The sequence below is a fragment of the Setaria italica genome, chromosome III, assembly GCF_000263155.2.
Source record: "Setaria italica strain Yugu1 chromosome III, Setaria_italica_v2.0, whole genome shotgun sequence".
Classification (NCBI taxonomy): Eukaryota; Viridiplantae; Streptophyta; class Magnoliopsida; order Poales; family Poaceae; genus Setaria; species Setaria italica.
This window is the reverse complement of record NC_028452.1, coordinates 47,731,581-47,754,506: the sequence shown is the minus strand read 5'-3', so window position 1 is coordinate 47,754,506 and position 22,926 is coordinate 47,731,581. Positions and strand designations below refer to the sequence as shown.

Here is a 22,926-nt window from a genome sequence, read left to right as displayed (position 1 = left end):
CCAGTTCAGCCAAGCAAAAAGTTCCATATATTTCTCAAATTTCATAGTTCCAAAAGTGCCATGCCAGTATAGTCAAGAATTCATCGGCCACTATGTAATTATTACAAGTGTCAAGCTCATATTTTTACAACCCAAGGCTCAAAAAAGCTCGAGCGGTCTATTTGGCAGACCACCACAACCTACACACAAAACTGTTAACAACCGTGAGGCCACAAGCAGCAGCCTGCACTACTTGTTAACTCAGGTACATGTAATTACATCAGAAACCCGCGACATTTGGGGTTCAAAAAAATGTACATAAGAAGCGTACATACGTCAAAATAGAATACACAACATATAACCAATAAATACATGTATGTATATATGTGCTCTATGTACATATAGGAGCCTCGCGGGTCAGTGCAGAAACTGATTGTTGATCCAGCCATTGCAGTTAAACAATCTGCTGGCTGATGTTATCACGCTTTATCTGTTCCCCGGAGCCTGTCCTCTCGACTGAAGCACTGGTGGCATGGCTCGTAACCTGTCGGTGACCTCGGTGAATGAGGGCCGAACATCAGGATTGGCCGACCAACATTGTTCCATCAGCTTTCGCCAATCGGGGTCACAGTTTTCAGGTATTGGAGGCCGGAGAGTGTTATTGACAATACCGCCTTCTCAGAACAAGTAATGCAAGTTAATTAGAGGACTGAACAAAAGGAAATTTTTGATGGTGAAAGCATGAATGGATGAAGGATTGTCCTTCTATTTCTACCGGACCTGGTTGATGGACAATGAAAGTAAAAAAAAGGGAGAGATAGGAGTATGCGGCAAAGACATACCTATGATAGCACCACAATGCATATTAGCGTATGGTTCCTCACCAGTCAAAATTTCCCATAAAACAATACCAAATGAGAAAACATCCACCTACAGTGTGCAGTACTTGTTACATATCAACCACATCATGGTTGCACATGCAATCAATGATCTGAAGTCCTGTCCTAAGAAAAAGGATCTGGAGTCTGATTAAAGACCTTACCTTCTCCGACACTCTGCTGCTGCTGCCATTTAATAGCTCCGGTGCCATCCATGGAAGAGTGCCACGTACACCACCAGAAACTAAAGTGTTGCGCTTAATTCTTGACAAGCCGAAGTCTCCAACCTGAGAATTAACGGAACAGTTCAAACATTATACAAATTAAATAGTAAAATCAAGGTAAAAAATTTGCTCATTAGCAATGAACACAAATTTCAATTAACTCGACGGAATGCTCAATAACCTTGCAGATTGGCCTCTGAGGATCTCTCAGGTTAACAAGTAAGTTATCGCATTTCAAATCAAAATGCACTATGCTTTTGGAGTGCAAGTATTCCATCCCAAATGCCGCATCCATAGCAATGGTAAGTTTTCTCCGACGGTCAAGCATTCTGCAAAGATCTAGTAAACAATCACATCATTGTGCAGAGTGGAAGGTGCCTAACAGAAACATACACGACTCACCTGTCTTTCCTTAAAAGAACATTTCTTAGTGATCCATTCACCATGAATTCTGTCACAGTTGCTAATGTTCCTCCAGTTCCATCAGGGACCACACCATAGAAAGCAACAACATTTGGATGATGTAACTTTGAGAGAATCTGTGCTTCCCTCCAAAAGTCATTGGTCTGTAGAAAAAGAAGATTGACATCAAATTCAGAAAAAAAAAGAAAACAATAACTGATGAGTTCTGTTGAAAAGGCTTCAGTTCCAACAACAATATTAAACTTATCGTCAGTGTTTTCATGTTTGGTGTCAATGGAATTTTTTGCATAAATGATGAAGCAACCAAATATTCAAATGACTTAAAAGATTGATGAAAACACTACTCACAAGTTTCTCTTGTTCAGATGATCGCCCAGCAAAACAGCTTTTCTTAATACGTTTGATAGCAACATCAGTTCCTCGCCACTTTCCATAGTATACAGTTCCAAATGTCCCAGATCCCAATTCACGGAGCTCCTCGAGGTCACCATTTTTAATGATCTGGTCATCAAAATCATGTCAACCACATGTTTCTATCACTTTCGTGTTAATGTTAATAGATAAAATGTGTGGCAATGAATTTTGTGAATCAAATAGAAATCAATAAAAATTTAGGGCAGAACTGCACCTGCAATCCATACATGCTGGCTTCAAGTTCAGCAACAGCAGCATCACTAATGGACCCATCTACAGCTCCATCATGATCCTAATGTTTGAAACAATAAACATGGTATTCTCAAAAATCAATTTGGATCGAAGGCATGATTAATATATAATATAGGCTATACCTCATTAGCAAACTCTGCACCGTTGCTCCTAGTATCATCGTCCTTTTGTGATGACATAATCACCTCTTGTCGTTCTTCAGCAGCTATTACAACCTGAGGAATAACCGAGCTGGATGATGGAATGCCTGATGGCATGTTATCAGTCACATCCTCAACTATAACAGGCACATTCATATGACCATTATCGTGCATCCTGTGTGGTAGCTTCATGCTTTCATTAGTGATGATGGTATGGTCAAATCCAATTACTACTTCAGGGCAGGTGATATTGCCCCAATCATGATGCGGATCCTCTCTCCTAGGAACACCATCAATAATTGGATTTTGAGATGAAGACAATGGGAGGCCACCATTGCCATGCAAGTTCATGCTCAGATCAGTATCAATCAGCCCAACATGTGGAGTGGTAGCCAAACCAGAGTTATGCACTGATGACTGGCACACATTACCGTTCTGATGCACACTGGATTCTACATTGACCATTGTTCTTTGCAATACAAAAGCTTCAGAAGTGTTTATAGGAAACACTTTATGGGGCTCTGGAGCAACTTTATCATTTCCATGCACATAGCCAGTAGTTCCATAATCTATAAGCCCTGAATTAGGTTTCTCTATGTGTGACCCATGATTTGAATTCCCCCCTCCTTGGGAAACATTAAGAAGATATGAAAGGGAATGATCAGTAGCACGCATCGGCTTTGGAACTGAACTTTCTAGAGCATCTAACTCATATGAGGACAACCTTGCACCATGTGTGGGGTAAATTAACCCAGCATCAACAAAATTGCTCCAGGGAGCATCGCTTGGACCTGCACTTTTATCCTGCTGTTGAACTACAGGACCACCATCATGACCTTTTTGTGTCACATTACTGGACAAAATTTCATGTTGAGAAGATACTGGTGGCTGTGAACTGTCTGGGCCAATAACTCCTTGATCGTACCGTTGGTGAATATGATTAGAAACAAGGAAATTTGGTTCATCTGTACGAGCAATGTCAGGGGGCTTAACACATTCAAATGCAGGCCTAGTCTTACTTGTTCTCTCCAACTCATTACTTTGGCATATTTTGTGGGAAAATGATTGGGTTATGTAGGAACCAGCAGGTAATGACATATTGGATGCAGGTACATCATTGAGATTCTTTAGCAAAGGATCAGAGAAGGCATGAGTCATGCCTAGAATTTGAGCAGTGTGTTCCTGCTGCCCAGGTGCCCATCCTGCATTCTCTGGATGCACAGAGGCCTTTTCAGAATACAAGGATGCTTCCACTGGAGTAGAAATACCATAGTTGGTACATGGAATCAAGTCACTATCATTTCCAGCCAAACCTTTTACCTGCCTTTGAATATGAGAATGTTGCATGGGAGATCCAATTCCAATGTTTTTGTCTGCATCATTTTGCTTCTTGTTTATATGGCCTGGAGGCATGGCTTTCAAATTTGAGCTATTGCAAACCTCACTTCTATTCACATTCGTGGTGGATTCATCTGCAGGGGGTTGCATCCTAGACTGTTGCATCGTCCTCTGCTGACCTGAGCAGGGGGATGGAGTAGTTGATGACTCCACAACCATTTGTTGTGTGTATGGAGCAAGAAAAAACTGAGAGGAAGACTCGTTAAGAGCTGCTCCAAGAGAATCTTTGGCTCCAGTTTGTGTATTGGTTTGACACAGAGGTGAGTCTCCATAAGGAACTGGAGAATTATCCAATTGATGGTTCGAATGGCTCGTTAAATTGTTGCCGCTGATGCTCCGATCCAGTCGTGCAAGATTGTTGACAGCAACAACAAAATGATACTCCGGCTCACTCTCCAAGCTCTTTGAATCCAATGATGGATCCTCACATTCAGTCAGAGAAACAAGAAATATCCTTAGTCTAACTGAGCCATTGGCCTTCTCAAGATTGTCGTATTCTTCCATCATATTCTGAAAATCCTCATCACATGAAAGAGATATCAATGCATCAAGATCCTCGTCAGGCAGCTGATATTTGATGATATGAGGCTGACTACAGATTGTGAGAGTTTTCTGCATGAGTTCTTTCCATGAGAAGTTCCTGTTAATGGAGATGAGGCGTGTCTCCCCACCCACATACCTGAGCTTTCCATCGCTTGGCCTTGGCAAGATTTTCCCACCAAAGCTGCACATGAACTTGACTTTTCCGGCAAGTGGGCTTTCAGAAACCATATCAAGCAGACTATCGCTTGAATTTTCAACTGTTTTGAGTCCATTTTCAGATGGTACGGTCTTCAGATGAACCAATTTTGTAGGATCCATAATGCCTTTCAGTGGAAAAACAGTAGTTGAGACATCCGACAGGTTCTCAGAGTCAAACCTACTAAGACCTTGATCTTTGGTCAGATCCTGATAGACCACATTCAAGTTTTTCTGGTGGTTGGAACCAACTTGGTTATTCATCCGACGCAGAAGGGTGACGGCTGTACCAGATGCTCCTCCTCGAGTGGCACAGGCTCGGCACAGGTTCGAAGGCGAAACAATGTCCTTCCACTTGGCTCTGAAATGCCAGTTACAAAAGTAGGTCTATGTTCCAGCGCTATATCATTCATCTCCAGAAAGGAAACCAGCGTGTAGCCACCTAATGTCCACCCTGGCCCAGCCTGCTGTTGCTATAATCCAGTGAAGCGGATCGCCGCGACAAATTACCAAGAAAACACATTGAATACCCTTCCCTCGTCCCTGCAGCAAATAGGATGAATTGAATTGAGCTGCAAAATTTCCCCTTTTTCTATATGCAAAAGATCGATCGATCATGCTGCGCATTGACAAATAAGGACCCAATCAAACCATAAACTGGTGGGCATTCGCATTATTAGGCTACCACCACGCAGCAAACGAACCCGGGGGATTAAAGGAAGAAAACGAAAAAAAGGTGGGATTTTTATTTGATACCCCGGAGGAAAAAAATAGAGATCCCGAATAACAGAGTAGCCCCACCGGACCAAAGCTAGGGTTCCTTACCAGGGAAACGGGACGGAACCGACCGGAGCCGGCCACTCCGGCGTGATCCCCCCACGGCGGCGCCCGCCAACGCCGGCGCCACCGACACCGAGCGGCGGGAGGGCTCCGGCGGATACGCGCCGGGGACGGGCTCACGCGTCCTACGCAGGGGCGCTGGCCGCACCTTCGGTCGCCTTCTGAAACCGCGGCGATTCTGCCGCGCTTCCTCCTGAATCTTTCTTTTCTTTCTTTCTTTTTCTTTGTTTTTTTTTTGGCGGTGGCGGTGGCCGGGGAGGGAGGAGAGGACGGCGAGGAAGCGGTGGGGGCGGTGCAGCGATCGAAGCCTCCAAACGACCAAACGATGGGTGGTTTCCTCTGCTAAAAGGCACTCATGGCCTCCGGGCAAGGGATTTGATTACGGCCACAGGAAAAAGGCCTTCAGGTTGACAGCTACGTTATGATTTGCCAAATTAAGGGGGCGGTGGGGAATGGCGTGCCAAGTCGCTGCCGCGCCCCCCCACTTGCTTGTTGCTGCCGCATTTTGCCCTCGCCTCTCTTCTTCTTCTTCTTCTTTTTCTTTCCCCCGTCTCTATTTTTTGCTGCAAAATTGAATTTGGTGCGAGAGGTGGTCTCGAATTTCTTGGTTGGATAAGGCATGCTTAAGGAATATTCTGGCGCAACACTGAATGACCGAATACAGGGCGGTGGAGGCATTTTGTTTTTTTCCCTTGTCTCTATTTTCCTTGCAAAATTGAATTTTGTGCCAGAGGCGGTCTTTTAGTTCTTGGTCGGTGAAGCCACGCGGCTAGGTGTTTTCCAACATATGATGCAGCTCTAGCCCTGTCCACATGCTTAAGGAATATTCCGTGGTAGGAGATACATGTATTCTTTTAATCATTCGTGAGTAGTTATATGAGATCCTGATTCGATCCATATTATTTTATTTTTTTTCAACTACAGGATTCCAAGTTCATCAACTGTGATCCCGCAGGCTAATATTTTTAAAATCTATTATATTTGAAAATTATTTACAAATCAAACTCCTAGCTAATAATTAAAACTGTTTACCTACCACTCTCTCATTTTTTCAATACTTCAACATAATACTCAAATAGACATGTACTTATCTTTGTCCAGTCGTAATTGATTTTTAATTAGTAACTACTCCATACACTTTTTCATCCACATTCACACTTTTCTCATTTTGTATCGCACCTCCATACATTGCATTTAGCATAAAAATCACATTACTTCCTCTCACACACACACATATAAATGGTCACATGGTGACACCCATCAAGCATATATATCTTAACTTAGTATTTCTATATTAACAATAACATAGATAGGTAATTTATAATCATATATTAGTTTACTTTTGGATATTTCTATATGATGCACATGAAGATAATTAGATTAAGATTTATGTGTTTACTTTAAGGGTTATTTTCAGTAACGATACATGTGGGTAGATACAAATTTAGAATGATATTTTAAGTTATGCTTTACAATGATACGCTTGAGTAATTTAGATGAAGATTATGGGGTTATTTTAGATTATTTTTTATAATGGCAGAGCTTGATAATTTAGATATAGATTTAGGGTTTATTTTATAATATTTTCATAATGATAGTTGTTGGTAACTTTTTAGAAAATATAATAGACCAATTATTATGATTATTAGAGTTATAGGTTCATGTGAGAATTTCTAGAATTTTTTTTCTAGCGTGTCTTGTGAGAACTAATGCAGAGTCTCCAATGAAGAAAAAAAATAAGACCACACTATGACAAAACTATTACCTTGAGCTACCTCTCACTTGTTAAATATTCGAACACAATACTTATATAGATATATTTTCATCCGATTGTGATAGATTTTAGTTAATAATTACTATATAATGTTTCGTTCCATCCACATTTATAATCATTAATTTTTCACTTTGCATCACAAGTATGCGCTTGAATTTGTTTAAGAACCTAAGTTTGAGCTATAATTTTAACATATAAATCTAAATTCTCATCACTTCCTCTATATCTTTATAAATGATAACACACATCATTCATATATACCTTAATTATTATATCATATACCAATAGTGTAAGAAATAGATATTTAAAATCATATTTTGATGTATATTTTTAATTAAGATGATTTGGATTCAAATTTAGGGTTACTAATGTTATTTTTTAATAATAGCATATGTGGATAATATAGATGCAAATTTAAGAGGGTTATTTAAAGTTACTTTTTAAGTATTAGTTGTGGGCAATTTAGTTGCAAATTTAGGGGGTTATTTTAAATTATTTTTATAATGGTAGAAGTGGGTAATTTTGATAAAAATTAGGGGGTTGCTTTAGTTTATTTTATATAATGGCAGAGGTGGGTAATTTTGATATAGATTTAGGGGGTTATTTTAGGCTATTTTCATAATGGTATAGGTGAGTAATTTTTTAGAAAATATAATAGATCTATTGGCTATGATGATTTGAGTCTACCGATTGATGGTCAAAGGTGTTGGTTTTTTAAGAATTTCTAAGATTTCTCTCTTTTTCTAGAGTGTCTATCTAGGATCCTAGGTGGCTTCACCTGGAGGGCTGCCTCCAATTAGTAATAGCCTGCCTTTGTTTCTATTTATAAGATGCGTAAGTCTTTTACGATTCATACTTTTAAACCTTTGACCAATAATTAATAACCTAAGAGCTTAGCTTGTAGATTGTGGGATACGATTTTAGTATCCGGATTCATATTCAAAAGCATTTCTATACGGTGCTTCATAGACTATGTAATATAAAAGATAATAATGGTAAAAGTATAGTTTTCGCTCCGAGTTAAAACCATGACTTATGTTTTAAGACAGAGGAAGCGTAGAGTGAACACGTGCTACGAAGGACAATGGCTAGTCGTATGATTTAGAGAATGCCACATATTTCTGAGATTCTGAGGTGGTGTTTTTTTTTTAAGTCGAGGTGTTGACGTGTTGTGCCATCTTCATCTTAAACAAATGGGGAGCTACTTTCATTTGTTAAACAATAACGCTGAGAGCTTTTTCTTGATCAGCATGCTTAGCCGCTAGAGTCTATGATTAAGATAGGGCGCTGAAAGCATTTCCTTGGGTTGATGACAATCAGAACAAAAGGCAAGAAACATAGAAAAACTTGCAGGGTCAATCAATCCAACTTTTTGCTTAATTTCCTGCCGACCAACTTTGCTAAAAGTGTTGCTTGATTGGTACCTTTTCTTTGGTCTCTGAGAATTTTCAGACACAGGAATTTGATTGGAATGATCCTAGCATCATAGAAATAGAGAAAATCAAGCTGCCATGTGCCAACAGCAAAATATGCAGGGAGGAGAGCATCTAGCATAGCTGTCAATCCCAACAATGACAGGCACCTCACTGCCCCAATGTTTCTACACACATAAAAATGTGCTCACTTCACGGTCAAAACTAAATAAAAAATGCTGTCTCATGGAAGGCCATATACTTACAGATAGTTCTTCATGATGCTACTCTGTACCGTTGAATTTGTACAGTCTGATACATTATTCCTCGAAGAAAAATGCAACACTACTACACACCACTAAACTTGCTTCAAAGATTCAAAACATGAGAAAACACAACAAAAATATCAAGCATACTGCATACATAGCTTTATCATCGTTACATGTAATTAGAAGAAAAGAAAAACATCGGTTGCACCTGTCCAACAGTTGTGATGAACTATAGTTGAAGTATCACACGCTGCCCGTACGGATAGCATAACACACACGCAACAGTTGCCCAGAAAGCCAGCACGTATGAGGCAGCACTTGTAATATAAGTGTGTGTTTGGATGGAGGGACGGGACGAGACGGGATGGGGTCATCCTACTTTTACATGTGTTTGGTTGGAGGTTATGTAGGACGAGGACGGCACCAAAGTGGAATATTCATCGAAAAAGAGGGATGGAACTGTTCCTCCAAAACTGGCAGACCGATCCATCCTTTTTGGACGACGTCTCGCTCCCGTCTCCTCCTCTCGCCATCCCGTCTCCTCCTCCTCGCGCCACCCCATCTCCTCCTCCTCACGCCCCTCCTGCCCCAGCCCCGGCGGTGGCGGCGGGCCCTGATAGCGGAGGCCCCGATCCACAACGCCGGGCAGCACGGGCCCTGGTGGCGGCAGCGGTGTGGGATCTCGACGGGGAGCAGGGTAGGCGCGGGCCCTAGTGGCAGAGGCGTAGGGGAGCGTGGCGGCGCGAGCCCTGGCGGCGACGTCGCTGGAGCTCAAGGGCGAGGCGAGTGGGGCTTGGGGAGGTTAGCGGCGGCGGTGGGGTAGTCCGAACAGGCAGCGCCGCCGAAGGATGAAGCGTCCCTCCGGCCAGATCCGACATCTCGAGCTCTGGCAATGGTTGTCCTCTGTTTTAGTGACTGACACGTGGGTCCCACACCCTTGTGCGGCTGACATTTGGGCCATGCTACTAACTCGATGCAAACGCCGTCATTAATGAACCGTTCCTGTTCTGCCAACCCAACAAAAAACTGGAACGTCATCGTCACTCTAACCAAACACTAGGTGGGATCATTTCATCCTTCAAATGATGGATGATCCTGTCCCGTCCCACCCCGTGCCTCCATCCAAACACACCGTAAAGGATCCGTTCAGCATATGCCTTGCCCTTGCGCTGATCTCCCTCTTCCACCGGGCCTAGAGCCGGAGAGCATTGGTTCCCATGTGACAAATTGTGAAGGTTGGTGTTGCCCGTGTAGCATTCCGTGCCGAACGAGAATTGACAAGTTGTTGTAGGCTGCAGAGAACACCTCCAATGACCATAGCTGAGTCAATTGCCAAGGTATTGGCTCGCTCAAGTGATTGTAGGACCAAGCTTTCGATTTCGCTCATGTTTGAAAAGGTTGCTGGGATTTGGCCAGTAAAGGGATTGTGCGATAAATTGAGGGACTTGACATGGCTCAGATTTCCTATTTCCGAAGGAATTTCTCCGGATAGCATGTTTGCAGACAAGTCAAATACCAGACATCAGATTGAAGAAACTGCGGCCATGCGTGTAAAAGTTCCCTTTCGTAGAAAAGGTGAAGCCCTGGAGGTCATAACTGGCAGAATGAGTGAACAACGAGTGAACAAGCAAGTTGGCACCCCTCCGGTAAGTTTATTGTTTGATAGGTCCACAAATTGCAAGTTGCTGATGTTACAGAGTGATGGTGGCAAGTGTCCCAAAATAATATTATAAGAAGCATTTAGAACATTCAGATTCGGAAACACAAAGCTGATGTTTGTTGGCAGCTGTGCGAAGAAACGGTTCATAGATATGTCAATCATTGCCAGATTGGATTGGTATTGCCATATCAAATTCAACGATCCTGCTAGCGAGTTGTTTGCAAGAGATTGAGATAAGCAAGACTCCTTGTATTTATCCAACTGGGGATACTTCCTGTCAAGTTATTGCTGGACAGATGAAGAATTCGCAGATGACTTCGGGGGTGTTTGGTTCCCTTTACTTATTTTTAGTACATGTCACATCAAATGTTTAGATATTAATTAGGAGTATTAAACGTAGATTATTTACAAAATCCATTACACAGATGGAGGCTAAACGGCGAGACGAATCTATTAAGCCTAATTAGTCCATCATTACAAATGGTTATTGTAGCAGCACATTGTCAAATTATGGACTAATTAGCCTTAATATATTCGTCTCGTTGTTTAGCCTCCATCTGTGTAATGGGTTTTATAAATAGTCTATGAATAATACTCCTAATTAGTACCTAAACATTCGATGTGACAGGTGTTAAAAATAAGCAAAGGGAACCAACCATCCCCTTTGTGTGCTAAGGAAATGTAACATCTGTAAAATCTACTAACTCAAATTACCCGCTAAGAATTTATTTTCAAAATCTTTCAACCATTGAGCTCCCGAAAATCTTTTCCTTCTCGACGACCCCGCCGTCCCGGCACCAAACGCCAACAGTCGTCTTTTTCTTCCTCCGCAAATTTCACTGCATGCCCGTCAAAATTCGTCACGCGTGCCCGACCTCTTTCCGCAATTTTCGCCGACTCTCCCTCTCTTTCCTCTTTTCTTTTTCCCCTTCCCCCTTTTTCTTTTTCTTCTTTTTCCCTTCTCCTTCTTCCTTCTTCCTTCTTCCTCCTTTCTCCTTCCTCCTTTCCCCCCTTTTTTCTAGCGCACGCCCCTGCGCCCGCGTCTCCTGGCGCCTAGCTCCTGGCGCTGCTCGCCCAGGCCACCCCACGCCCGGCCACGCATGCTCGTCGGCCCGCCCGGCCCCACGCCACTCGCCTGGTCGCCCCCTGCCGTACGCCACCCGGCCCCTGTGCGCCGTCGCCCCGCACCGCGGGCCGGGCGCTGCACGCCGCCCCTTTCCCGGTGCACCTCCCCACGCCGGTCATCGCCCCTATGCTCCTCGTCGACCGAGCCGGCCCCGCCACGCCTTCCACGCGGAGCTCCGCTCCGGCACACCACCGGTCGAGATTCCCGGCCACCATTGAAGGCCCGCCGGCCATCAAGCCCCCGCCGCCCCTCCACACCAGCGCCCCCTGCTCCACCGTCCCTGCGCGCCGCCGCTAGGAACGCTGCCGCCACCTCCTTGTCCACCGCCGGCGCCCCCTCTCCCATCACCATCCGTCCAAGGTGAGGGCCAAAATGGGTCCCCCACACCCTCCTCCGCCTCCCCCGCCGCTCGGCCTCGCCGCCGGCGAGCTAGGCCGGCCGGCTTGCCGCCGGCCATCCCTTCCCCCCACCTCCTGTACCGAGTCAAAGAAGAAGAAGGGAAAACTTCCCTTCAATTTTGATCTAACCCCTACTTCTTCCTACTCGCGAAATAACCCTCCCACCTCTCTCAAACTCTTTTCACAGCCGTCCTACCTCCCAAAAATTATTACAAATAGGCTCCTGGTTCTCGCAGTTTAGTCCTAAACCTCATTTTAAGCCCCTAATACACGGTTATCTCATCATTTCATGCGCCAAACCTCCTCCAATTAATCCCAAATTCGACCACAGCATCCTCCAACATACTTCCGTCGAGTCATCTCCAAATTTCATGAAAATATTCATCCCTTCTATTTTCCGTTCGTGTTCTCTATTCAAAGCTCAACAGGTAAAACTTTAATTTTCTTTTATTTATTGTGTGCTCGATTGTGTATGTCGTCGATCGTGGAGTACCCGAGGAGGAGCATGAGGAGGAGTTTCACCGCGAGCCCGAGCCCGAAGACCAGCACCGCGAGCAGGAACTCCCGGAAGGCTTTGAGAACGGCAAGTCCAATCTCGCCCTTTGATGCATATTTATCCTAAATTTTCAAACACAACCTATTAGCCTGTTTTATAAATTGCATATTGTTTTACCACTGAAACATGGTTGGATAGACACCCCTTGATTGCTATGATTATTCCTTGCTTGTCCTATAATTATCTCTAAATATGACTTGCTCTGCTTGGATGATAATTACTGCTAGAATGGTTAGGACCTTGTTACTCAACTTAACCATGACTACAATGTGTTTTGTTAAATAATAAAGGTGTGAGTGTTTTAAAAAAAAGGAAAATGGGTTTTCGGAAATAAAGGAAAGACATGCTTAGATGAGATGGATGTGTGTTTCTTGTGTGAAATGCCAATAAGTTGGGCTCGTACCTTTGTGGTTGAGCAAGGTTGGGAGGTATCCATCTTATCACAAATTAAGGACTGAGTTGATGTGTCATCTTGCCTAACCCAACCATCGTGCAACTACTCGACCGTTGTATGCGGCAACGGCTTAGCATAAATCCCACTAGTTAGTCTGTTAGTCATCAGGTGAGCTGGTGAGCAACGGGAGATCATGGAGAAGGATTAAGAACTGTGTGAACTTAGATCCCGGTTAAGACCTCGTTGGTAGGTCATTAACCCCTTGGTTGCTTCCGTGTTGACTATTCAGTCTTAGCTAAGGTGGGTAATGGCTTTGTTAGGATCTGCACCGGCACTAAGGTGATCGTGCTGCGGTACCCTACTTGTGGGAAAAGTGTACAACCTCTGCAGAGTTAAAACCTATCCGGGTAGCCGTGTCCACGGCATTGGACGAGTTATGGCTTGGTCACATAACTAGTACTTGGAGAGGGGTGATTTTCATGGCGTGTGTTGGATTTCGGAAGTGTCCGGCAGTTGTGCCGTGAGCTATTGCGGACGGGGAGTCCGGTAGCATTAAAACTTGGATCCTTGGTGTAGGATCACCCCACTCAATGATTTGGTTACTAAAAGAAACGCTTTGTGAAAACTCTTTCGAAGAATGAACCCTTCCATATGTTAAAAATCTAGCTTTAATGCAAATGAACCTTAGCCTTATCTTTGTTTTATCCTGTGCATATTCTTGATTATTTCCCCTCCGTGGTTGGGGTTGGACTTGTGGAGTAGTTTTGTACTCACCCTTGTTTTGTTGCTTCAGAGGAAGACCCGAACTTCGTCGCCAAGGATTTCGTGTAGGAGGTCGCTTCCGCACCAACGATGCTTGTGGTGTTAGCCTTTGCAGAATGCTTCCACTGTCGCTTAGTTCTGATTGCAGCCCGAAGTTCGACTAGACTGCAACATGGATCTATATCGTTGTTGGTTTAGTTCTCCTTTGGGTGTGGCTTGCCCGCTCGCTCCTTCGGGAGTTGTACGGTTTTTGAACCATCTGTTGAATAAATGTGTTATCAGCTTCCTGGGACTGATATTTGTATCACATTTAGTCTCTACTTATGTGGGGATGCTTCAGGAAATTAATAATGCTACTGTCAAGCTTACACATCAATCATTGGCAGATGGGAGACTATTAATACCTCCTCACGGACTTCAAGGAAGGAGAGGGAGAGAGAGAGAGGACAAAACACCACGTAAACACCATCCACCGCCGCCACAAGGAGGAAAAACGGAGAGAAGATTGGATCTACAAGAAGCCACGCGAAGCAGAGCACCAGAGGGAGGGAGAAACCTCCCAAGCCTATCGGCTTGGAGGTGCCCAGGCCAGCTTGGGGCTTTCTTGCCCCCGTTCGTCGTTGTCTTCGGTCCAGTTGATCTACATGATGATATTTACCTAGAATTCTGTCAACATGTGCAAGATCATGGGGTAAAGTGTCTGTTTGTCCTCGGGGTTGTATGGAGATATTGATTTGTAATCGCCGAACCTCTTATTTAAGATCTGTTTGTTATCTATCATATCTTGATGCTCTTTCATGTAATGGTTAGCTAGCGCTACTTTGGGTTGCTTATTTGATTACATAGAATGATCTTCATGTAGTGTTCTTATCATTTAATAATTGAGTACCCTCGTGTAGTGACAATGTGCGAGAGGGAAAGTGTTGGGCATGGTTCATATCCACTCACGATAACACTTTGATCTAGTTCTTTCATGCATGGCAATTACATCTACAAGTGATCCTAGATCCCTAGGACAAGCGTTTTATCTATCTTGTTTACATCTACACTCTCTATCTGCTTTAATCTAGATCGCTAGTTCTTTTATTAGTTCAATCTTATCTTATACAAAGAATATTTGATTACATAGATTACTGCTTAGTTAAATGTGCAAATCCACTTATTCCATGGATTGATAAACCTTAAGGGATTACTCTAAGGGAAGAACTACAACTGATCCGTACACTTGCGGCGTCAACAAAGATCCAATCTCCACTGGCGCCCAAACTGGTCAAGACGAAGCAGGTTGTGCCTGCTCCAAGCGACGGCGGCAACGACGACCTGGCTAAGCGCAGTGAGAGTTTGGCGAATCATCCATTGGCGAGCGTGGCCTCTTTGAAACACGCAGAGATAGTCCTGATGCGCCATTTTGATGTCACATCAGAGACAACAGCCGTCACTGTTGATGCGAAGGCGGCGTACAAGATGCTTTATGCCGAGGAGTTGCGTAGGAAGCACTTCGAAGCAGGGACTTGCTCCCTGCGCTTTGATGCACCTCACCAACTCTGGGTTTCCAGGCTTAGGGTGGCAGCAGGAGCTCGGCGTCTAGGTTGTCTTAAGCAGGAGTAGTAGCAATAGGAATAGATTTTCGGTGGCCCCTCTTGCATCTCCTCTCAGGCTCTGCGGAGTTTGTAAAAATGAAAATTGTTTTTCTACTTAATACAATGATGCGCAGTTCTTCTACGTATTTGTGAAAAAAAAACTTGGGTTTCCTAGAGACTCGGGTTTCAGAGAAATGGTGAGAAGTTAGTGTTATGCAGTCTTGCTTATATTATGGACTGGCCTGCTTTCCCTTGTGATTGGATAGGGAATAGCGTAGTAAAAGGGCATGGGCATTTTTCTTTTTGAATGGCAGGTTAGGCGCGAAATCATGTTCCACGGCAAAAAGGCAGGTCGTAGTGGAAGCACTGATTGATTGCCCTTCAATTTCTTCTCCTGGCAAAGAGAGTCCGCCCTTGAGTGCTTCAGTCTCATCTTTGATACTGACTGCGCTCCGTGCTGTGACTTAAAACTTAGAAGTACACAGAGAAGACGTTATGAATTACTTAAAAGTGCTGCGAACAAATGGGTGCAGTGTGAATGTGTGATGGAGACATTCTTGGGCGAGATGGTCTCACTACAACACATCACTAAACTTTTTTTTAAAAAAAAAGATTCATACATAACAACAATACCAGGCAAATGTGACTTCATTGTTATTATCTGTGACTTCATTGTCACACATAACAACTTACGGAAACAGAAAAGAAATCTCAACAAGTTCGGTCATCTGTGACATTATCATTGCAGATTGCACATAACTAGAAGCAAGCAAAAACAAAAAAAGAGCCCCTGGAAGTTGTGATGCGTCTACAGTTGAAGCACCACATGTTGACCGGACGAATGGAAGAAGATGAACGCGACAGTGGCCCAGGATGCCAATACGAAGGATGATGCACTGATGATATAAAGGATTGGGTCGTCAGATGCCTCCACATATTCTACTTCCACAGGACCTGGAGTGGAAGAGCACCCATTCTCCTGTGATACACTGTAAAGGTTCAGGTTACCCACATAACTCTCTGCGCTGAATGAACTGAACTGACCAGAGCTCGGTATGCACCCTGACAAGTTATTGTACGCCACAGAGAACACCTCCAGTGACCAAAGCCGGGTCAATTGCCAAGGTATTGATCCACTCAACCTATTGTTCGACAAGTCCAGGCTTTCTATGGCGCCCATGTTTGCAAATGTAGCTGGAATTCCGCCGGTAAAGAAATTGTGTGAGAAATTGAGCGACTTGACATGGATCAAATTCCCTATCTCCCAAGGGATTTCTCCCGATAGCATGTTGGCAGATAAATCAATGCCGGACATTAGATTGAAGAAATTATGACCATACGTGTAAATGCTCCCTTTAGTGGAGAAGGTGAAGCCTTGAAGATCATAAAAATAAGGATACATGAAAGGCGGACCATCTAAACCTGGAACAGGGAAATACATTGTAGTGCTCTGACCGACCGAGACCCAAAAGATGTCGTCGTCATCCCCATGGTATCCGAATGGGATGCCACCAATACAAGGTGGTAATGAACCCGAAAGTCTATTGTGTGAGAAGTCAATGATACTCAAGTGCTGGAGAAGACACAAGTTTGAAGAGATCTGACCATCAAATCTATTTCCACCTAACAAAAGGAGCTTTATTTGAGGAAGGTGTTGTGTCCAATCAAGACTGCCCTTGAACTGGTTATATCTTAGATCTAGAGCTATAATATTGGGGCTATTAAGAAAAACACCTGGGAAGCCTGATAGAGTATTGGTCGACATGTTCAGAAACTTTAGTCTTAACTTGCTGCCACACTTTGGTAAAGACCCTGCAAAGTTGTTGTCCGACATATCCAAAAACTCAAGACTAGTCAAGTTGCAAATTGCTGCATTAACTTGACCAATTAAGTTATTGGTAGAAACACTAAAAACTTGCAACCAAGGAAGATTCCAAAAAGACACATCAAGTTTGCCACACAAGTTATTATCATGTAAATCCATGAATTCCAGATTTCCTGATAGATTGTTAGGAAATGTTCCTTCAAAATTGTTGCTGTCAAGGTATATTTCTATCATAGTGGACAAATTACTAGCCCCACCAAGTATCGGACCTCCAAGATTGTTGTTCGAGAGCTTCAAAATTAATAGTGTGGCAGTAAATAAGCAAGCTGGCACCTCCCCTGTGAGTTTATTGTTTGACAGGTCCACAAATGTCAAGTTTTGGATCTTGCACAGTGATGGTGGCAAGTCTCCAGAAATGTTATTATAAGAAGTATCTAGAACTTCTAGACTTGGAAACACTGAGCTGATGTTTGCCGGCAGTTGTCCGACAAAATGGTTCATAGATATGTTGATCAATCTGATATTAGGTTGTTGTTTCCAAATCAGATCCAATGATCCTACTAACAAGTTATTTGCAAGATTGAGATAAAGAAGAGTCGCTTCGTTTTCAAGGATCCAAGTGGGAATACTTCCCGTCAAGTTGTTATTGGACAGATCAAGAGTTTGAAGATGATGTTGTGTGCTAAGAAAATTTGGTCCTGCAACGGTGTTATTGTCAAGGTTACATCCAGAAAGCACTAGTGCTCTAAGTTGGCATGGAGGCACAATTCTATGGAATTTTGCATCAATAGCCAAATCAGCATTCCCTGATAGGTCTACATCCATTAGCTTGGCGCAGTTCCGTAGCCAAAAGAAATAAAATGTCCCATGCAAATTATTTTCTGATAACTTGAGAATTTGAAGTGAAGATGAGAGATTCAAACTTGGGTTTCTAGGTAGCCCTCGTAGGAGATTTCCTGAAAGATCCAAATATTCAAGGTGTGGAAGCTCAAACAAGGAAGCTGGGATGCTTCCATGCAATTGGTTGTGTCCTAGATACAATTCTCGCAGGTTCTTGAGATTACTGAAAGCTGTCATGAAGTAGACATACAATTATAATAAATAGAAGGAATAAGTCGATTTCTGACCATTAAACTACTGTCCGATTATCGTTTTAGCCCTCAAAACCCAAAACTAGACAACTTTGACCTTCAAACTGTTAAAACCTGACATTTTTTATTTCTTATTGCTGACTTACTTATTGCTTACCTGAATCCTGAATAGCACCGCTCATATTGCTCGACAAAATATCTATAACTTCAATAGAAGCCCCGAGAGATTCAAAGATGTTACTCCCAATCAAACTGTTAAAACTGAGGTCCACGTACCGAAGTTTAGCCAATCCTTGCAGACCTGAGAAGAAGTTGTTTAGAATTACGAATAATCTGCTTTGATACAATAATGTACCACTACTCGCATATGCATCCGAGGACTTATGTACCATCAAAATTTCGAAGACAAGCGGAATTCCAAGATAAATCCAGCACTAAGAGCTCATGAAACGAGGACAAGATCGTCAGATTGAGATTCCAGCATCCACCCTCAGCTCCAAAGTTTGCTTGATCTTCTTCAGTGCTGTAGTTTGACTGGATAACATAAATCTCGTAGAGGTCGAGCGCCGATACTCTTGTGCTGTTGTTGCATGTGACCCTTTCCCAGGAACAGCAGTCATCGCTCTGTCCCCATGAAGCAGGAGGAGCTCTCGAGCTGTTCGCCTCCACCAACGATGATCTGATGCGCATAAGAGCAGTCCGCTCCTCGACAACGCAGCCACCTGCCATGTAAAACATGAACTCCAAAATGGAGAGGACCCAAAGCTTGGTTCCCAGAGTCCGTGACTGCAAGGGTTTTGCTATTGCTCCCATGGCCGCACAAGCAATGGAGCATTGGAGCTAGACACTCAGGTTTTGTGAGAAAGTGAGAGGATGGTGTGTTCGGCAGACTTTTGATATAAAACGGCCGGCATGAATATACTTTCCCTCGTGATAAAATAGAAAATAACATAAAGTTAAGTGGAATTAACACGGATTCTTTCTGCTTTGAATATGCTCTGAATGGTTCATAGTTTCATGCCGTCAAAGCTGACCGAACGCACTGATCAACGATTGCACAAACGCGGCGCATCAAGTCATGGTACAGACAGGCAGGAAGACAGATTTATTTGGAATATGAATAAAAACAAAGTTTTCTCAGTGAAGTCAATGTACACAGAAATAATGCAAGCTGAAAGAACACCATCCATGTGTGTTGCTTGGAAGTTAAAACTTCCATTAAAAATCAAGATCTTTTTATGGTATTTAAAGAAAGGGGTGATTTTAACAAAGGACAACCTCGCTAAAAGGAGATGGCAAGGAAGTACCAAATGTTGCTTCTGCAGATCAAAAGAGACAGTGCAACATCTCTTCTTTGATTGCAATCTTGCCAGATTCATATGGAGTACGGTTTTCTTTTCGTTTGGAATTCAACCACCGGCGAGTGTTCCTAATATGCTGGGATCTTGGGTTAGAGGGTTTCCTCGGAAGATTAGAAACCAGATGATTATAGGAGCTGCTGCTCTTTGTTGGGCTATGTGGTTGAACAGAAACGATGTACTGTTCAAAAGCACGATCACTAATTCCTTCTTGCAGGTAATCTTCAGAGGGACCTATTGGACAAGAACATGGGCGGTGCTATCAAAGGAGGAAGAGAAAAATGAAATGAAGAACAACTGTAGCAGGCTCGAAGGCACTGCCTTGGAATTCTTCTCCAATAAGTGTGGCTGGAACTTCAGAAGAAGAATTCTTCAGTAACAGGATTTCATCTAGGCACCGGAGAAGATCTTAGAGTCCTGTCTAGTGCTTAGGAGTCGTGTTAGTGTTCCTGTCTTTGGAGTGAACTGTGAGTCTTCAAGGGTAGTACTGCTAGAACAGCCTAAGTGCTGAGTTTCTGTATTTGTGGTGTTAGTTTGGCTGCAGGCATCCACTCGTGGATGACCGAGGCCGGATTCTTTCCTTTATCTAAAAAAACATATGGTTTTTCTCAATGCCAGTCTGTATGGAGGCATTTTCGTGAACTTTTTGAAATTTCAGATCTTAAGAAAACAAAAACAGAAATGTCAAGATGTTATGTCATCTGTTGCTTTATCTGTTGTGGGCTCGTGTGATGTCCTAATCCAACCGGCTGGTGTTGATGTTGCTGTAGTTGTTATGATTGTGTGGCATGTGTTGAGGTCCCAATCTGACCGGCATGTATTCTTATTGTACTACCCAATCTAAGTTTTATCTTCTTTTTAATATAATCGGCAGCTCTTCTGCCTAATTCATTTCAAAAAAGAAAACTTGAAGCAAGCAAAAAAAAAAGATCCCATTAAAATCGTGATGCTTCTACATACTGTTCTACAATTGTAGTACCACATGCTGACCGACCGAATGGAAGAACATGAACATGACAGTGCCCCAGAATGCCAATACGAATGAGCTGCCACTGATAATATAAAGGACGGGGTCGTCAGATGCCTCCTCCACAGCTTCCTTTTCCACAGGGCCTGGCATGGAAGAGCACCTGTCCCCCTGTGATACATTGTGAAGGTTAACGTTGCCCACGTAGCTCTCTGCGCTGAATGAATCAAACTGGCCAGAGCTTGGTATGCACCCTGACAAATTGTTGTAAGCCACAGAGAACACCTCCAACGACGAAAGTTGAGTCAACTGCCAAGGTATTGATCCGCTTAACTTTTTATCGGACAAGTCCAGGCTTTCTATGGCACTCATGTTTGCAAAGGTAGCTGGAATCTGGCCGGTAAAGAAATTGTGTGATAGATTCAGCGACTTGACATGGCTCAAGTTCCTTACCTCCCAAAATATTTCACCCGATAGCAGGTTTGCAGATAAGTCTATGCCAAACATTAGACTGAAGAAAGTGCGACCATATGTGTAAAGGTTCCCTTTAGTGGAGAAGGTGAAACCTTGGAGGTCATAAGTATCAAGAGACATGAAAGGTGGATCATCATAATTTGTATCAGAAGAAGATATTCGAAAGCCCATGCTTTGGTAGATCAGGACCAAAAATTAAGATCATTTTCATGGTATGTGAACGAGATGCCACCAATGCATGGTGGTAATGAACCTGAAAGTTTGTTGTGTGACAAGTCAATTATATTCAAGTACTGGAGATGACATAGGTGCAAGGGAATCTGCCCGTCAAATATATTCCCACCTAACAGAAGCATCTTTATATAAGGAAGATGTTGTATCCAATCAAGACTGCCCTTGAATTGGTTATATCTTAGACCAAAGCTACAACACCAGAGGTACGGAGAAAAGCATCTGGGAAGCCAGACAGGTTATTGCTTGACATTTTCAGAAACCGTACAGTGTTAAGTTGCTGACACAGTTTGGGTATAGACCCTGAAATTTGTTGTCTGACATATCCAAAAACTGAAGACCTGTCAGTTTGCAAATCGCTGGATGAATTTCATCAGTTAAACTATTGCTAGCAACACTCAAAACTTCCAATGAAGAAAGATTACAAAATGACATATCAAGCTTGCCGGACAACTTATTATCGTGTAAATCCATAACTTCCAGATTCCCAGATAGATTGTTAGGAAGTGTTCCTTCGAAATTATTGCTAGCAAGGTAGATTTCTGCAACATTGGGTAAATTACTAACCCCGCCGAGTATCAGACCCCCAAGATTGTTGTCCGAGAGCTTCAACATATCTAGTGTGCCAGTAAACAAGCAAGTTGGCACCACTCCTGTAAGTTTATTGTTTGATAGGTTCAAAACTGTCAAGTTTCGGATCTTGCACAGTGATGGTGGCACGTCTCCAGAAATACTGTTGTAAGAAGTATCAAGAATTTCTAGATTTGGAAACACTGAGCTGATGTTTGTTGGCAGCTGTCCAACAAAATGGTTCATGGATATGTCAATCATTTGGAGGTTAGATTGCTGTTGCCATATCAGATCCAATGAACCTACTAATGAGTTATTTGCAAGATTGAGATAAACAAGGGTCAATTGGTTTGCAAGTATCCAAGTGGGAATACTTCCTGTCAAATTGTTATTGGACAAATCAAGAATTTGCAGATGATGTTGTGTGCTGAGGAAATTTGGTCCTGCAATGATGCTATGGTCAAGGTTGCACCCAGAGAGCATTAGCTCTCCAAGTTGGAAAGGAGGTACACTTCTATAGAATTTCACATCAATAGAAATATGAGCATTCCCTGACAGATCAACCTCCTTTAGCTTGGAGCAGTTCAGAAGCAATTCTCGCAAGTTCTTGACATTTCTGAAAGCTGACCTGATGTAGACATACGATATAATAAACAGAAACAAGCGCAGCACCGATCAAAAAGAAAAGAAACAATGGCAACACAAAACAGAGAATGCTAAGAATTGGTTGTCTGTATACCTGTGTTTTGAAGAGCACCGTTGATACTGGTTGAACAAAAAATTATGACTTCAAGAGAAGCCAATTTACCAAGAGATTCCAAGATATTATTCCCAATCAAACAGTTGCCCAGGTAGTTCTCCGTGCTGACCCAAATAACATAAAGCGGCACTGGGGCATGGACTCTTTTCGACTTTGCATGTCAGGTTGGGTGCAAGTTTGACTCCCACAGCAAGAAGCAGGTCAATCAAGCGGCATACCCATCAAAGCAGCTTGAAGTCGATGATGAAATGGTGCTGCAGACATCAGCGGCAATAAGGCGGCACGCCAGCTTCGTTGGCAAACTGGCAATTGCAATGCAATGAGGCGGAGGTCCACGTGGCCACGGCGGGGCTGCCGTCAGGGAGGGAGCCGGAGTCCTGCTCCTGCATGACATTGAGAGGAGAGCGGAGGTGAGACTACTGGTGCGAGGGTA

General features: G+C 43.1%; 2 protein-coding genes and 1 pseudogene across 3 annotated transcripts; all 3 read right to left on the bottom strand.

Moving 5' to 3' along the window:
- Positions 1-4: 4 nt before the first annotated feature.
- Positions 5-5,718, bottom strand: LOC101783342. 2 transcript variants are annotated; one of them, XR_214969.4, is made up of 9 exons: positions 5,272-5,718; positions 2,293-4,989; positions 2,133-2,210; positions 1,853-2,005; positions 1,484-1,647; positions 1,263-1,420; positions 1,022-1,144; positions 822-909; positions 5-653 (listed from the first exon to the last, which is right to left on the bottom strand). XR_214969.4 is itself a non-coding variant. In XM_004962995.4 (9 exons), exons 2-9 carry the CDS (start codon positions 4,708-4,710, stop codon positions 466-468), a joined length of 3,360 nt encoding a protein of 1,119 aa, XP_004963052.1. In that variant the 5' UTR covers positions 4,711-4,989; positions 5,272-5,711; the 3' UTR covers positions 5-465. The 2 variants fall into 2 exon arrangements, 1 of the variants encoding a protein (XP_004963052.1); XM_004962995.4 differs by having other exon boundaries at positions 1,263-1,410; positions 5,272-5,711.
- A 10,107-nt stretch (positions 5,719-15,825) lies between these two features.
- On the bottom strand, positions 15,826-19,098 carry LOC101753241 (probable inactive leucine-rich repeat receptor kinase XIAO). Its single transcript, XM_012844738.2, has 3 exons — positions 18,523-19,098; positions 18,291-18,434; positions 15,826-18,112 (listed from the first exon to the last, which is right to left on the bottom strand). The coding sequence occupies exons 1-3, from the start codon at positions 18,944-18,946 to the stop codon at positions 16,026-16,028; spliced, it is 2,655 nt and encodes an 884-aa protein (XP_012700192.2). The 5' UTR covers positions 18,947-19,098; the 3' UTR covers positions 15,826-16,025.
- Positions 19,099-20,369: 1,271 nt separating this feature from the next.
- On the bottom strand, positions 20,370-22,882 carry LOC101786966 (annotated as a pseudogene).
- Between the last annotated feature and the right edge of the window lie 44 nt (positions 22,883-22,926).

Excerpts from the sequence above, each read along its gene's own strand:
- LOC101783342 (XM_004962995.4), bottom strand. The coding sequence starts at position 4,710 with ATGAATAACCAAGTTGGTTCCAACCACCAGAAAAACTTGAATGTGGTC. Across the intron at positions 2,006-2,132 it reads CCAGCATGTATGGATTGCAG|ATCATTAAAAATGGTGACCT; the intron begins GTGCAGTTCTGC and ends TTTGATGACCAG. Across the intron at positions 654-821 it reads GCATTGTGGTGCTATCATAG|GCGGTATTGTCAATAACACT; the intron begins GTATGTCTTTGC and ends TGTTCTGAGAAG.
- LOC101753241 (XM_012844738.2), bottom strand. The coding sequence starts at position 18,946 with ATGGGAGCAATAGCAAAACCCTTGCAGTCACGGACTCTGGGAACCAAG. Across the intron at positions 18,435-18,522 it reads TTGTCTTCGAAATTTTGATG|GTCTGCAAGGATTGGCTAAA; the intron begins GTACATAAGTCC and ends ACTTCTTCTCAG. Across the intron at positions 18,113-18,290 it reads CGGTGCTATTCAGGATTCAG|CTTTCAGTAATCTCAAGAAC; the intron begins GTAAGCAATAAG and ends ACTTCATGACAG.